At 38.3% G+C, this 17,784-nt stretch overlaps 1 protein-coding gene across 18 annotated transcripts in view; it reads left to right on the top strand.

The window, feature by feature from the left end:
• TTLL5 (tubulin tyrosine ligase like 5) overlaps positions 1 to 17,784 on the top strand; it is a 274,403-nt gene that overhangs the window by 177,816 nt on the left and 78,803 nt on the right. For 17 of the 18 annotated variants that reach the window (XR_004299582.1, XR_004299581.1, XR_004299583.1 and 14 more), the window contains one exon: positions 15,079 to 15,274. Coding sequence is in view for 15 of the 18 variants with exons in the window: in XM_032405630.1 (XP_032261521.1) it covers positions 15,079 to 15,274 (196 nt within the window). In the remaining 3 variants the exon portion in view is untranslated. Of the gene's footprint in view, positions 1 to 15,078; positions 15,275 to 17,784 lie in introns of those variants that run through there. The other variant, XM_032405637.1, reaches the window with a different exon arrangement.

Genomic DNA, 17,784 nt, shown 5'->3' on the forward strand with positions numbered 1-17,784 from the left:
TTCCCAAGAGCCTTTCATCCCCTCAAATAAACAAAATATTTAAAGGTTTTTAAGCCCTTTCACCCTGTTCTGAAGCAGGAAGATCAGCTTGCATTTATAATTTTATATAGTTCCATGCTTTTGACCTAGCGTATAGGTCATCAAACGTTTACTGGTTTTCCAGGTAATTTCTGAGCTTTTCTGTCTTTCTAATACTACTCGATTGTACTTCAGCTTTTCCTGCAAAAGTGCTATTTCAGTATAACTCCACAGATTCAAAATGGAAAAGGTCAAAGTGTTCTATATAGTCTTATCTCAAGGAGCAAACTCAAAAGGAAAAAATAAATTTTAGTCTTTAGCACCTGCATTTTCAGAGATCATTTAAAAATAATATTCCAACACAAAAACTCTCTCGAATTGAGGCACCTATCACTGTGAGCATAAAATCTCTTGGCAGGTCTAACTCATTCCACTTAAATAATTTTAGGCACAAATCTCATTTGGCTAGCTATCACTGTTCCCAGTCAGCAGTTACCCACAGCAAGCCTGGAGACTTCTTAGTAGACAGCTCCAGTGTTATTTCTTAAATTTGTGTCTAAATTCGACACACTTTTATTTTTTCACTAATGAAAGAAGTTCTCAGTCGTTCACCGGATACCTTTAGTAAGCAGACTTTTTTCTTGGAGCCCACACTGTGCAATTTTAATGCTAAACTTAACTGTCACTGACCCCTTGACTCCCTTCTAAGTACATATTACTTCTAATCTCATAATATATCTTCAGGCTTAGTTTTTCCGAGCCAGCATTTCTTTCTGCCTTTCGTCCACGCTGCTCATTTACCATCATTAATGCCGCTCTGCTTACATTGCCCTCACTTCCCCAGACCTTCTGCCAGCTTATTGGGTCCGACAGGGGCTGACGTGATTTTCCTCACTCACATTACCATGTAGGCTGGCTCCCCTTGACTCGGTCCAGCACTGTGCCTCCTCCGCTTTGAATGCCTCTGGAAATGCCACCTATTCCAGAGTCCTGCCGTTCCTGCCTTTCTCCCACCTCCTCCTCTTCCTTGTGGACTCACCTTCACAAGTGCATTTCCTCTGGATCTGGAGCTCTTTGGGAGCAGGTCTTTTTCTTCTTGCTAGTCCTTAGGAACAGGGCCCAGTAGATGGGTTGGGTTTATTTTGTGGGTTATTTACTCATGAGTTGAATGCTGCTGAAATGGGAGAACTATTTAGGCATGTACCTTTACATGGGATCCCAGTATTGCAACAAGCATGAAGAGAAAAAGTAATTTTACTACAAAAATCAGAGAAGTCAAGAATAGAGATGTAACATATACACAGAATGGGAATTATAATACTTAGGTATTTCATGAAAGATAAAAGAAATACCTTTTTTTAGTTGAGGTAAAATTTACATAAAGTACATGGATCTTAAGTGTTCAATGAGTTTTGACAACTTTATACATCCACATAACCCCCACTCAACACAAGATGTGGCACGTCTCCATCATACTCAAAATTCCATGTCTCTTCCTAGTCAGTACTCCTCTTCCCTCAGTAATCACTCTTTTGACTTCTCTTATGATAGATTAATTTTGCCTAATATTTTTTTAAACTTTTTTTTATCATGGAAATGCACATAACATAGAATTTACAAACCATTTTTAAGTGTACAGTAGAGTGGCGTTAAATCCATTCACATTCTTGTACAACCGTCACTACCATCCATCGCCATGACTCTTTTCATCTTTTCATCTTGTAGAACTGAAAATTGTACCCATTAAACAGTAAATCCCCTTCCTCACCACCCCCCCAAGTTCCTGCAACCACTGTTATACTTTCTGTCGCTATGATTTTGACTACTCTAAGTACCTTATACGGAGTGGAATCATGCAGTATTTGCCTTTTTGTGACTGGTATCTTTCACTCGGCATAATGCTCTCACAGTCCATCCATGTTGTAGCATGTTGCAGAGTTCACTTCCTTTTTAAGGCTGGATAATGTTTCATTAAATTATATACCACATTTTGTTTATCCATTCATCCTTGGTGGACACTTGGGTAGCTCTCACATTTTAGCTATTGTGTTATGAACATGGGTGTGTAAATATAGTTTTGCCTATTCTTGGACCTCATATAAGTGGAATCATCCAATATTCTTTTGTATCTGACTTCTTTCCTTCAACACAGTGTTTTAGAGATTCATCTATATTGTTGCTTATATCAGTAGTTCAATCTTCTGTGTTGTTGAGTAGTATTCTATGTGGATATTCCCACAACTTATTTATCCATTTTCTTACTGAGGGACATTAGGATTTTTTTACTATTGTGAATACAAACTCAATGAGAATTCTTAAACAACTTTTTTTTCATAACCGTATATCTTCACTTCTTCTGGGTGTATACTTAGGAGAATTGTTAAGTCATATAAATATGTTTTCTGAAACTATTATATCACTTTACACTCCCATCAGCAATGTGTGAGAATTCTAGTCACTCACATGTTTACCAACATTTGGTGTTGTTACCTGTTTGACTTTAGTCATTTTAATAGATGTAAACTGCTATTTTCATTTTCCGAATGACTGCTGATACTGAGAACTTTTTATGTGCTTTTTCGTGTTTTATTGGCCAGTCATATGTATATTTTTGTAAAGTATCTATTCAGATATTTTATACATTTTTAAACTAGGTTGTCATTTTATTGTTGAAGCCAACAGTTAATGATAGAACTTCATTATATATTATCAATTAGGAATCCTTTCTCACATATATGTATTGTAAATATTTTTCTTTAGGACATGGCTTGCCTGTTCATTTTCTTAGTGATATCTTTTGGTGAGCAGAAATGTTTAATTTTAATAAAGTTTATCAATCTTTTTTCATTTACGATTAGAGCTCTTTGTGTCCTAAGAAATCCTTCCCTATGACAAGCTTACAAAGATATTCTCATATTTTCTTTTAGATGCTTTTAGGTTTGGGGGTCTGTGATCCAAGTCAAATTTATTTTTGTGTATGGAACAAAGTAGAGGTTGAGGTTCATTTTCTTTTTTTATCATATGGATATCCAGTTGTTTTAGCACCATTTGTTTAAAAAACTTTATTTTCCCTGTTGAATTCACTTGGCACCTTGGTCAAAAATCAATTGACTGTATATTTGTGGGTCTATTTCTGAACTCTTTATTCTATTTCATTGATCTCCTTGTTTACTATTATGCTTATGCTGTACTATCTTGATTGTGGTAGTTTTATAGTGGCCTTGAAATCAGGTAATGTAAATCTCCCTTTCAAAATTATTTTGACTATTCTAGATTCTTTGACTTTTCCGCATAAATTTTAAAATCAACTGGTCAGTTTCTTCAATAACAGCAAAGCCTCCTGGGATTTTTATTGTGATTGCATTGGATCTGTAGATCAGTTGGGGGTGGTTTCCAGTTCTGGTAGTGGCCGATTAAGTTTTTATCTGATCAGCCCACTGGATAAAATACAAAATACAACTACCCGAAGGCAGTGGAAGGTAAACAAAAGCTGGTACACACTAGAGAAGCCAGTATTTGGAAGAAGGATATGAACATTTGGAGGAAGGGAACTGCAATAGGTGAGCTTTGTCTTTTTGTCTTTTATTTATTGCCTTTTAACCTGAGGGCAGGTCGCAGTTTGCTATCAGAACCTAATGTAGAAATCCAAAGTAACTGGCTTGACAAACCGGAGGATAGAGTTCAGGACAAACACGCCTGTTGGCGAGTAAGAGGAGAACCTTGGCAATGAGGCAACCAGAAAGGGGGAGGTATACTCCAAACTATACAGTTAAAGCTAAAAGAACTGAACATAGATCTGAGCCACAGCCCACTGAGGGAAAAACAGAATTGCAGTTGGAGTTCAGCCAAGTTAACTGCCTGCTTAAAACACATACTTGGTCTTTGGAGCAATATAATACAATCCAGTATCTATAACATTTCACAGTGTCCAAGATATAATATGAAATTATTCAACATCTGAAAAAACAGGAAAATATGACCCATTCTTAGAATAAAAGGTGGGGCCAGTCTTAAGAAGGCTCAGATGTTGGAATTAATAGAAAATGATTTTAAAGTGGCTATGATAACAATGAACAAGAATGTAAAGGAAACTATGCTTCAATGAATCAAAGAGGAAATCTCAAGACAGATTCCAGATGGAAACTGTGGAACTAAGAAAAACAGTATCTGAAATATAGAATAAATATCTTAACAATATTGAGCCTTCCAATGGGTCAACATGCTATATCTATATATTTATTTAGATTTTGTTTAATATTTCTCATTAATGTTCTATAAATTCAGTGTAGAGATCTTACACATTTTTAAGTATATTTATTTCTAGGTATTTGGTGTGTTTTTATGAGATTATAAGTTGTATTGCATTCTAAAATTTCACTTTCCTATTGTGTATTATTGGCATTTAAAAATACAATTGCATTTTGTTTATGGACCTTAATTTCTGCAACCTTATTACCAGTGTTTTTATAAAATTCATAGGGTTTTCTATGTAAACAATCATGTCTGTGAATAATGGCAGGGTTTTTTTTTCTTGTCTTATGACACTGGCTATGTATTCCATTACTAATTTCGAATAGAAGTGGTAAGAGAAAACATCCTTCCTTTATTCCTATTCTTAGAGGAAAAGAGTTCAGTGTTTCACCAATAAGTATGATGTTAACCATAGATTTTTTATAGATATACTTTATTATATATTATCATATATACTTTATTAGATTGAGGAACTTTCTTTCTGTTCCTAGTTTACTAAGAGTTTCTGTTGTGAATGGGTGTTGCATTTTGTCTAATGCATTATACCATCTAATAATGTTCTATTATGATTTTCTTCTTTATTCTTTTAAAGTGGTGAATTACATGATTGATTTTTGAATCTTAAACTATTCCTGTGGTAAATATCACTTTGTCATGATATATGATCTTATTTTTTTATAGGAGGTAGATTTTTTATATAGAAGATAGATGTAGATTGATTAGTTTTATTTGCTAGTATTTTGTTAAAGCTTTTTGTGTATATATTCATTGGGCATATTGATCTGTAATTTTCTTGGAATGTCTTTGTCACATTTTATGTTAACATCATAAAATGAGTTGGGAAATTTTCCCTTCTCTCCTTTATTTCTGAAAGATTTTGTGAAAGAGTAGAATTATTTCTTCTTTAAATGTTTGATAGAATTCATTGAAACCATCTGGGCTTAAAGTTTTCTTTGTAAGAAGGTTTTTGATTACAAGTTAAATTTCTTTATATACATATTTATATAGAGAGAGCTATTTAGACTTTCTCTCATTGTGTCACTTTTAATAAGTTGTATTTCCAAGGATTTCTTCATTTTATCTAAGTTGAATATTTGGCATAGAGTTATTCACAAAAATGTTGTACTTTTGATATCTATAGACTCTATGATGTTCTTCTTCATTCCTGATATTAATAATTTATGTCCTTTTTTTCTTTGTGATCAGCTTGCTTGGAACTTACCAACTTTTAAAATCTTTTCAAATAGCCACCTTTGATTTTGTTGATATTCTCTGTTTGCCTATTTTCTATTCCATTGCATTAAAAAATAAACTGAAGTACATTAAGATTTGGAAGAGTTCATTAGAGCAAACATTGATTTTAACTGGGCAGTGACAAACTGAAAATGGCTAGGAGCAATCTACCAGCAGGAACTATGGGCAAGGCTTTTTTGTTGTTGTTTTTTAAGTAAAGCAAGGAAATTACTTGATTGACTACAGCTTAAGCAGTTGCCTTATTTGGGAAAGTCACGTAAGCTGTTTGTGATTGATTGTTCTTAAATATCATTTTCTCAGATTTAAGTGCCTTGACACTGGCTTGGGTTTTGGTTTGTTTATATAGGCTGCCAAGGCTTAGAGCCACCTCAGTCTGATGGCATCCTTGTTTAATTACTGTATTGATTTCTGCTTTTATTATTATTCTCTTTTTTATTCTACTTACTGTTTGTTTAACTTGCTTTTTTCTAGCTTAAGGTAGAAGCTTGATTGTTAATTTTATACATTTCTTTTCTAATATAGACATTTAAGACTATAAATTTCTGTTTAAGTACTCTTTTTGATTTTGTTTGTGTTTGCATTACCATTCAGTTGGATACACTTTTATGTTTGTCTTGTGATTTCTTCCTTGATTCATAGATTATTTAGAAGTGTGTTAATTTCCAAATATTTTGGAATTTTCTAGATATATTATTATTGATTTTTAATTTAATGACATTCTAGTCAGATTGTACTCTGGATTTTGACCCTTTGATTTTTATTGGGACTTATTTTATGGCCCAGCATTTGGACTGTCTTGGTGAATGCTCCACGTGCACTTGAAAAGAATGAGTATTCTAAAGTTACTGGGTATAGTTTTACATAATTGTCAAATAGACAGTGGGTGGAGTGTGTTGTTTAAATGTTTAAGTCTGTATTGGCTGTTTTTTTGTTGGTTTTCTCCCCCCCCCCCCCCCCCAACCCCAGCACTTTAAAATATCTCTCCATTGTTTTCTGGTCTTTGTTTTCTGATGATAAGTCAACAGTGCAACCATTTGGATTGTTGTTCCCTTGTAGGTAATGTTTCTACCACTGCCAACCAGCACCCCACCACCCTGGCTGCTTTTATGATTTTTTCTTTATTTTTAGTTGTCAGCAATTTGACTATGATGTGCCTAGGTGTAGATTTCTTTGTCCTTACCTTGCTTGGGATTTGCTGAGCTACTTAGGTTTGTAAGTTAATGTCTTCCATCAGCTTTGGAAATTCTCAGCCTTTATCTCTTTAAAGATTTCTTCTGCCCCATTCTCTCTTCTCCTTCTGGGATTCTTATTTTATATATGTAACACACTCTCCTCTATTGTGTTCAGTCTATTAAGCATTTTGAATGAATTCTTTTTTTTTAAGTTTTTTTTTTTATTTATTTGACAGAGAGAGACACAGTGAGAGAGGGAACACAAGCAGGGGGAGTGGGAGAGGGAGAAGCAGGCTTCCTGCTGAGCAGGGAGCCCAATGCGGGTCTCGATCCCAGGACCCTGGAATCATGACCTGAGCTGAAGGCAGATGCTTAACGACTGAGCCACTGCCTCTTGAATGAATTCTTCATTTTTGATTTTATATTTTTTCATTTCTAGAATTCTTGTTTGGTTCTTTTTTTAAATAAATTTAATCTCTCTATTGAAATCCCCATCTGTTTACACATGTTGCCCACCTTTTACACTAGACCCTTTTACGTATTTATCATGGTTATTTTGAAGTCCATGTCTTTTTTTTTTTTTTTAAAGATTTTATTTATTTATTTATTTGACAGAGAGAGACACAATGAGAGAGGGAACACAAGCAGGGGGAGTGGGAGAGGGAGAAGCAGGCTTCCTGCAGAGCAGGGTGCCCGATGTGGGGCTCGATCCCAGGACCCTGGGATCATGACCTGAGCTGAAGGCAGATGCTTAACAACTGAGCCACCCAGGTACCCCGAAGTCCATGTCTTTTAAGTCCAACATTTGTGCCATCTCTCAGTGCCCTTCTATTGACTGTTTTCTCTCATGGGTCACATTTTCGTGCTTCTGCATGACTTTTATAATTATTGATTGTATGCTAGACATTTTATGTAAAATCAAAGTCTTAAGTAAGTATTATTTGCTCTCCCACCCCCCAGAAAAGACATGCTTATCCTTTTCTCAGGCTGCTAATATATGGAAGGGGTTGAGCGATCTAATTGATAATTAAGCTGGGTCTGGACTTCGTTGCAACCTTAGTGAGATTCTAGTTCACCTCTGACTTCAGATGTTTTGAGAGCAGGATGGGAGCACCAGTAAGATTCTAAAGACCCTTGTATGCTTTACAATCATGTGGTCAGTTTTCTGAACCATGCGAGATGTCTGCTTTTCATCCTGGATGTCAGCTTTTTGGGTAGCTGAGGAGTTCTCTTCCAATCGTACTCTCTTCTCCCCTGTTCCCAGACTCTATTGCAACAGGTTTGTGGTTCACAAAATGCTGTTCTGGGGGCTGGGGGGCCAGGGAGAGTTGGTCCTCAAGACTCTTTGAGGAAGACAGTAGGGTCAAAATGTTTTCCATAGTAGTGCTAAGATATTTTTTGCCCTTTTCACTATGTTGACATTTGCACATGGTGCAAAAACAATGGTGTTTTTATAAAACTCTTCATGCTTTAGTACAAATTAAGGCCGTGGCCCCAAACTGTAGTAGTAATCATTGTAATCTCTACCACCAGAGCATTTGTAGTTACAAGAGAAATGCCATTGCTACTTAAGAAAATCCTTGTTATGCAATAATTATGAAATCTCAACTCTGGATTACATATCTTTTTAATGTTCTGTCTGACAAAATAGGGTGTACATATAGAGCACTTCTGCATACTGTGTGATTGTCATCTTAAGGAAAAGCACTTGTGTGACTGAGTTACAGTCCAGACTAGCCGCTTTTTTCATCAAACATTTTTACTTGAAAGAACAACTGATAGATAAACTCTGGTTATTCACATTTAGATGTTTGGCAGATATTTTCTCAAAAATAAACAGTGAGCCTAACACTTTAAGGAAAACAACTGATGGTATTTCTTGTCAATGATAAAATTCTAGCTTTCACAAAAAAATTAGAATTATGGAAAACTTCTATCTACCATTATGGATTTGATAGCTTCCTAATACTTGAAGACCTTTCTGAAGTGATTGAGTAATATTAACACATGGGATTTTTTATATTGTATAATGAAATGTGTCAACATTTGGAAGGTCTACATAACTCAGTGAACCAGTATTCCTAAAGGTTAATGCATGATATTACAAAATCTTGTATAAATAAAAAGATCCATTCAAAGTACAAGATGAACCAACAGAGTATGAAAAGTTCATTGATTTGGTTTCAGATTCTATATTACAACTAACTTTTAGACTACAACTTGTTGAGTTTTGGTGAAAGTTAAAGAATAATATACACAATTTCTCTGAAAGTGAGTTGGGTCCGTCTCCTGCCCTGTCCCCAGCCTTCAGTCTCCCCATGCACTTGGTGAAGGAATTGATGAGTGGCCACAGACTCACTCTGTGGCTAGGCTTCAAGGAGTCCAATATATCATACCATCCCCCATGCAGGTGTTGAGTTTGTCAAAAGTTAGGTGGTTGTGCCTTAACCCCTATGTGTGGCAGATACCTCCTCCTCTCACGGGTCCATCCCGGCTGAAAGCTTAAGGCTTGTCATTTCCTGGAATTTTATTCATTAAGGTTTCTGCATGTCCTCAGCATTTTGTTGGGTTTGAAATAAGTATGATTTAGCAGCTTATTCAGCTTGTTCTTTGTGTTAAGGTAAGAATGACAGTCTCTTAAAACTTTCTACAGCTTGCTCAGAAGCAGAAGTCCAACAGATGCTTTTAAATGTTTTTTTGGGCTTTGCCTCTGATTTAACTACAGGAGAGGTAGCATCCGGGATGGAGAATGAGGGAGCAACATTAAAACCAAGAGGGTTCTAGTTCATTATTTCTGAGAGTGGAGAATAGGACTCCGCTTTGGGCTCCGGAGTCTGGAAGAAGAGTCCCAGAGGTCTGTACAGCTCACTCTGACTCTCTGTGGAGCCCCCTCCAGAACGGAAAAAAGGAAGCCACCACTATATATGGGTGGAGGCCAGGCTGAAAGTCCTTGGGGAGGATGTTCGGACAGGAAAGAGTGTAAACAGTCCTTTCTCTGAGACCACGAGTAATGACTAGAAGGCAGGAACGATCAGCTCTGATGGCGGAGCAGGAAGTAGATTTGAGCAGAAAACTGAATGCATAAAAAGATGGATGTGCCTCTGCCCCCTCCACTGTTCAGTGGTTTGAAGAGGAGGCAGATTCATCCCTTTCCAGATAACCTGTTCTAGGCCTCAGCATACAGCAGGTGCAACACTGTTATAATAACTCTTTGGAGGATACTGTTCAGCAGAGCTTTTCTTTTTAGTAAGCTGGAGCCCTGTTGACTTCACAACTAATACCATGCTGATGGCTGGATTGTGCTAACTTGGCAACACAGAATCCTCTGGTGGTGAATGACTGAGTTTATGTTTTCTGTATACTACCTCAAAGGACTGTAGGGTATCAGTGAAATGGAATCGTTTGGTGGGGGAAGAATAGTAATAATAGTAGTAGTCGTGGTGGTGATAGATTGTTGGAGCCTTTCCTGCGTGCCAGTACTTTCACTTCTGTTAGCTCTTGAACCCCCACAGCTCTTGAAATAGGTACTTATTAGCATATCCCGTTCCACAGATGAGAACAGTTGAAGCACAGACAAGTTAGTGTAATGAAGGCCCCAGTGGAGAGGACCCTTCCCTGCTTTATTCTCTTCTTCCCTGTATGGTCTTTGTGAATATGGCCCAATTCCAGCTGCCCTGGGAGGCATTGGGAATGGGGGACACAACATTCCACGCAGAATCACTCTACTTTTGTCCTTGGAAGCATCCCCTAAAGCCAAGAGAAGTCCTCACCCCCCCTGCCTGATGCCTCTCTGATCTCAGAGCTTCCTAATTCTGGCCTGCACGGCTTTGTTCTGCTCGCGGGAGCCTTTCTCTCATCTGTGAGATGTTCAGCATTTATAGCTCCTTTGCAGCACTTACCGGGTGCTATGACGACTTTGAGACTGAGAATTTATAGACAAAGCAAATGTAGCCTCTGCTGTCCTTAATATCTACACCCACACACTTCCCAACACTCCCTACACATGGCAGCTCAAGTCTCGCTGGGATTGGGTGGATGGAGGAGGCTGGGGACATGGACTGCGGGATCACAGTCTCTGTATGCCTGTCACATTCCTGTGCCTCATTCTTACCCTACACTCTTGTGACATCACAACAATCTCAGAAAATCTGAAAGCCTATCTTCACGGAGAGTTCAACTGCCTGGTGAGATTTGCTTTGCTAAAAACCAGCGCATCGTATAAAAACCAGTGCCTCCAAGTTCCGTACAACCAACATCCATTTGATGGAACAAATATTAAAGCAAAGGAGAAAGTATGTATTGGCTGGAGTTTGGGGACTGTGCTATAGGAAGGGCAGTTATGGAGAAACATTTAGCCCTGCCTTGCCACAGTGTGATATAGAAAGTGAGATGAAGTTCTAAATGAACAGGCTAATAAGAGAAGGTGATGTTCAGAAAAATTTGCCATATTGTTGCCTATTAGCTACATGTGTAGTAAAGGTGAAATACAGCATAGTTCACTTTGAATCTTTGAATTTGAGTCAAATGTTAGACATTCTGAGCATTTCCACAGCTGATTTTCTTGGCTCTCTCTTCTCTGTTCTAGAAATAATATAAAACTCTTAGAAGTTATTTGCAGGAAATATGTACAATATAATATTTTAGTATTGAGCAAGAAATAACAGAAAAACTAGAGAGAATAATTAAAGCTCAAAATTTTGATGGCAGTAGGAAACGTGTTACTAGTAGACTATGATGAATCTCGAGATTCAGGATGGATTTTGGCTGGAAATGGAAACTATTAGATGCCATAGAAGGGAATATGGAGATATGTAATCTCAGGTAAGGCCCAAATGAGAGTGCACCTGACTCCCTCTAAGTCAGTCATTGTAGAACTTGCATATTACAAACCCCAGAGGCTTGTGCTTTAATTGTGAGATACCATGGCCTGAGTACCACCACCGTCACTCAAAGTAAGCAAGTTTCTCATGGCACTCACCACATTACCTTACACAGCTGAGCATTCTTGCCCCCACCCAGAGGTGCACCGTAAAAATTCCTGCTTCTGATAAAAGTTTCTACTTGCTTGAGAAACTTTCTTTTGTGATTTGGAGACTGGGCTTGGGTTACTGATGAGATTAAAAACAGCTTTTACTATGAAAGTTTGTGAGATTGCAGTCCCTGCACTATGTGTGCAATTGGATGAACAGACCTCTTATCCGTAGTCTCTTATATGACCTTCTCTTACCCACTGTCCTACCCCTTATACCACAGACCCCTGCTTCGTGGACACACACCTGAGAATCTGTCCCTGGTCGTCTCCATATAAGAGGGCCTCGTTACTCTGATTTCTGATGTACAACAAGAAGGCATTAAAGTAAATGCCTCCTAGGAATATCTGTTAAGAAGCCACTTTTAGAAAATAAAAACAATCTAGCCTGCCAGTGAGATGAATTCTGACGTAATAGTTATAACGTAGTTAAAAAAAACCCTTTAATATCTAATTCCTGAGTCTAGATTGCTACTTGTGGCTAGAAACTTCTACAACCAGCAAGCCAGAAATAGAAGTAGAATCACAATTGATTAATTTTCTGACTTTGGGTGCAGTTATAAATAATAGTTTCATTCTAAATTCGAATACCTGCCGTAATCAATATGGAAATCTCAAGGTTATTCAGCCAGGCCGTTCCTGCTGTTCCATCTGTCTCCTCCCTTGCGTTCACTTGTTCATTGGATCTGCCCACTCCTGCCTCTACCCTTCTCTTCATTTATACCTGGCTGCCTTTCCCCACCATCCCTCCTTGCACTCAGAGTCCATGCAGTTCCTGAGCTGCTCAGTTGTTTCTTGCACGTTCTCTTCATTAAGCTTTTCTCTTCCCTCAATAATGAGAAAAGAGATAACAGCTTTCTCTGGCCCCTCCTTTCCTCACTCTATAACTCCTGTTCGACTCCCACTCAACACTTTGCTTTGTAGAATAATGAGAACTTTTTATTTGCATATTTAGGTACTTATTTCTATTCAGTCATTGGTTGCCACATTTCTCTATATCTCTGGAAGTCCTTTGGGAAAGAGCGTGTCTTTTTAACTGTGTAACAGCATGCACACTGAGGGATCCCTGAAGATCAGATGTCAAACTCAGAAAAATTCATAAGTAAGCTCTCAGCTTTTTGGTACTGTTCTCCGAGAAGATTAGCTGAAAGTGTGTAATTATACAACTGAACTGTGGGAGCCAAACTGTGGGAGGAGATGAGTGAGGATGTGACCTGTCAGAGGTGAGATTATGTGAGTAGAAAACCCTTCATCTGTGGACTTAAGAATACATTACACAGACTTTCCCTTAACTAGGTATTTGGAAATCTCTCTGAGAGAGGCAGAGAAACCAAAGCAGACCCCTGAAATGACGAAGCTATGTGGGAGAACACAGACGAGAGAGGAGCCTGGGCTCCTGGACTCAGCGGACATTCCACTTTGCTCCTTCCCCCAGGGCTCTGTTGGGGTCATTAGGAATCAGGCTATAAATAACTAGGCGGCCTGAGGTCAGGCCTCAGGAAGGTCTTATAACCTTATCCCAGTGTTGCTGCGTCTCTGCCATTGAAATGACCCTTAATGTCAAAGGAAATCTGCAGAGGAAATAACAGCAGGATGATTTAAGTCACTATGAGTATTTCTCTTTAGTTAGACACTGTTTCCTTTCTTTAAGCCCTGATAACCAGGTTTGGGGTAAGATTGTTCACTATGAGATTCTTCTTTCTTCTGTGTACAATTTCCTGGTCCCTGTACTTCAAAAAGGAAAAAAACAAAACAAAACACCACAGGGTAGTTGAAGAAGGTCCAGAGGAGAACCAAAAATGAGAGAAAAGGGCTGCCAGATAAGACTGTTCTAAAAATTAATGGGGACCTTTTTTAAAAACAGTGGGGAAATACATAAAACCTAAATTTATCATTTCTACGTGTATAATTTAGTGGCATATAGTACATTCAGAGCTTGTGCAACCATCACCACCGTCCATTCCAGAACTTTCTTGTCATCCCAAACTAAAAACTCAGTACCCATTAAACAGTAACTCTCAATTCTCCTATTTCCCCAGCCCCGGCAGCCACCATTTTACTTTCTGTCTCTATGAACTTAATTCTTCCAGGGACCTCATAGAAGTGAAATCATGCAATATTGGTCCTTTTGTGACAGACTTATTTCACGTAGTATGATGTCCCCAGGGTTCATCCATGTTGCAACATGTCAGAATTTCTTTCCTTTTTAAGGCTAATATTTCATTGTGTGTATAGACTACATTTTGTTTATCCGTTCACCTGTTGATGTTTTCACCTTTTGGCTCTTGGGAATAATGCTGCTGTGAACATTGTGTACAAGCATCTGAGGCCCCTCTTTGGGGTATATACCTGGAGGGGGTGGGAATTGTTGGATCACATGGTAATTCTGTGTTTAGCTTTTTGAGGAACTGCCAGAATGTTTTCCACGGGAGCTACACCATTTCACGTTCCCACCAGCAATGCATGAGAGTTCCAGTGTTGCCTCATGCTGGCCAGCATTTGTTTTTTTCCATTTGTTTTGTTTTGTTTTGTTTTTAATAGTTGTCATCCTAATGGGTATAAAGTGGTATAAATGGGGACTTTTCTACTTGGAAGAAGTGGACTGAGAGGGCAAGTGTAGGCCTGTAGTTATGAAGACTTCAGCTGGGATTTACACAGACGGTCACCAGAATCTAAAATTTTGGAATCTAGATAACGAAGACAGTCAGAGTATGTAACAAACAGCCGAGCATGAGTACCGTACAGTCCCCAAGGCCACCAGCCCTTCACCTTCCTCAGATGTACGGGCTAAACATCAGCTCGGCTGCGACTCTATTGAGGTAAATTTAGAATAACAAAAAAAAGTATCTTCTCAGACCAGTTGTTTTATCCCATGATGGACACATGAGCTCACTAATGGATAGTTAAGAAAAACCATGAATTCTGTGAAATTCACCCCTATACTTTTGAAGTTGATGTTAGAGAAGATGATTGCTTCTCTGTTCCTACCTGAAATTGAACTTGCCATCCCGCATCTGAAGCTCCCTGGCTCCTCTCGGAAGCCCTTGTGGCCTTCACAGGGGACTGAGGTGACTATTTTCATTATTTAACCTTCAGCAGATACTTATGTACACTGACCATGTGCTAGGCCTCGGGATAAGTGCTACGAATAGAATGGAGAGCAGAGCCGACCCTGACTTTGTCTTCTTGGAGCTACAGTTCAGTGGGCGAATCAGATCATTTATCACACAAATAGATTTGTAATTCCACACTGTGTTTTGCTCTATACACGAAAAACACCTGTGATATTTCCCTCTTATCCGTTAGGTTGTTCATACAACCTCTCTAAGAAATAATGCTTTCTTTTCTCTTTAGGAGCCTTCAAACAGGAGGCTTTGCCTGGGAGGGAGAGGTAGAAAACAACGCGTATAGCAAGGCTACGGGGGTGGTCCCTCAGCACAAGTATCACCCCACAGCGGGCAGTTACCAACTCCATTTTGCCCTGCAGCAACTTGAACAACAAAAACTTCAGTCCCGGCAGCTTCTGGACCAGAGTCGAGCCCGGCACCAGGTAATTCAGATAAGGCTTTTCCATATGCTAGTATCTTCCTTCTATGGGGGGGGTGGGTGTGGAGGGATGGGGAATCAGGTCAATGGGAAACGTGGGAGTCATTTCCCAAGTGTTTACCAACACCGCCATGGCTTGGACGATTCAGGGAGAATCTGCTCTAAGGGAAGAAATGTGCTGAAGCCATGATGTTGGCTTTGCTGGGAGGTAATGCTGATCCAGGTTTGACATTTTCTCTCACTGGACTGTTTCTCTACAGAAATCTCTTGTAGCATTTCCCCTTTCTGTTGCATGATGGTAGTTCAGTAAGCTCCCCAAGGGTCTACTTTCCATCTCCCTAAGAGCTAGCATTTGAAGCAACTCTTTTTTCTAAATGTACCACTTCCTTGTCTTTACACACTTGGTGCACATAAGCACACATCAGTCCTTCATGACCTGTCAAGATTTTCAAGGTATAAATAATGTTTCAAGTTCTTCTCATAGGAAATGGTCATAAGTTTGGCTTTTGGTCTTCCGGTTTCACAGTTCACAAAACAATACACAAAAGTGTAAGCGTATACACGAAAATCCTTGCTGTCCTGGCATTTATGCTCTAGGCAAACCCTGGTTTCCTGTTCACTGTCTCTACGATGACAGAAACTCCTGAGTATATGTGTGAGGGAGCTGTGTAAGTGAATTGTACTCGTGTGTCAGTGTGGCCCAAATTACAGAGAAAGGATGACTTCACAGAAAAATCAGGCCTTATAGAGTTAACTTTTTCTTGATGATTTCAGGGTTATCATTAGAATCCATTACTATGTTCTACATGTTCTTTTGGGCTGAATCAGTACTGATTCTATGAGCTTCCCTTTTATCTGGTTACATGAAGAAATATATCAGTTTGATCTCTTGTTATTTGCTCCTATAAAAGTGTAGTACATAGTGTGCATTAGTTTGTGCAAAATTAATATTCACTCAAAGGCTAAGGCAACATTTCCCAAAGTTTTTTTCTTTCCCTCTAAATAAAGCAATTATCATATGCTCTCTATCTCTACTTAATCTTTTTAACTATTGTCCAGGTCCAGACATTTTATTTTTTCGATTTCATTTATTACGTGCTCATCTTTTTCTATGCTGGTATACTCTCTGTATTATATTAACTCAGTGTAATTTACGAGAAATCAAAAGTATAGGTAGTTGTGAAGTAGTTTTTACTGGAGGAAAATCCAGACTTCTTACCTGGGAAGCATGGAATGTAGCATCTCATTTTGATCACCACACTGCCCTCCATCACACAGTAATTTCCTCATTTAGAAAGTCTTTGGGATAGGCAGTTTGCATTTTCACAATTGTAGATACAAATGTGTATCTTAGTTTTTTTTAATCTATGTAAATTTCTTAAAACTTGTGAACTTCTGAACTCCCTGTCATGCAGAGTACTTGAGAATGCAAACTTAATCAGATCCTGGACAGGAGAGGTCTCAAAAATAGCCTTATTTCCCTTATGTGAGCATAAGCGATGATCTAATGAATCTAGACAATTGGGCCCTTTTAATGCTTCCATACCTGGAAATAGTGATGATTTTTAAAGTGATCGTAGGGCATTGAAGTTTGGGGGGGGAGACCGTTTCACTGATTTTTACTTTTAGAAACTGCTTCATTTAAAAGCCCATCTCATTCTTTTGATTAGCTTCCAGCGACTCACATTCCTTTGAAAATTCAGAGTACTTCTATTCTTGTGTGGATTTTTTTTTTTTTCCAGTGAGGATTACAGTGGTTTAGTTTCACTGAACTATGAAGTATATGGAAAACATGTTTTTTAGAATCTGTCAGAATATCTGTCTTAGGGAGGAGTTAGAACTCCCAAGAAGGGAGTTATCCCGTGTCTCCTGGAGAGGGAACAGAAAATCATTCATCATAATTTTATATATGTTTATAACATCATTTGTTTCTTCCCCCTGTTCTTCTAATCCATAGCTGATTTGGGTAAAAATGAGTCAGGGTGAAGTTCTGGGACTGTGGGGAGAGCTAAAGAAACTAAATTCGTAGCTTGAAGAGTTTATAACTAAGAAAATAGCAAATAAGATATTAAATGTCTCTTTTTCTTGCCTACCTTATGGCTGTGCTAGGCTTGACCATTATAATTATCACCACGTTGTTGATGGAAGCCTGCTTTGCGTTCTCTGTGTTTCTGCCCTTGGGTTAATAGATAGAGGTGGTTTCTCTGATGAACTCCTTATGTTTGGGATTCATTTTTCTAAAGTATACATAGCCAATGATATAAGTAACAATTTGGTTAATTGCCTGTTTGAGGGTAGAATTGAAATCTAATTTACTTAACATTCATCCATAAGAGACACCTATGGAACAGGCCATTAAAGGGGGCTTTATATTGTATTGCACTGTAGTGTATTGAATTATATTGATTATGTGCATGGACTGTGCCTTTCATAGTGATTCCCTAAAAATATTTTTGGGAAACATCGTGCAACCTTTCTTGCACTACACGCAGAGGAAGTTCTCCATCCCTTTCT

Source organism: Phoca vitulina, unplaced genomic scaffold (genome assembly GCF_004348235.1).
Source record: "Phoca vitulina isolate PV1807 unplaced genomic scaffold, GSC_HSeal_1.0 scaffold7, whole genome shotgun sequence".
Classification (NCBI taxonomy): Eukaryota; Metazoa; Chordata; class Mammalia; order Carnivora; family Phocidae; genus Phoca; species Phoca vitulina.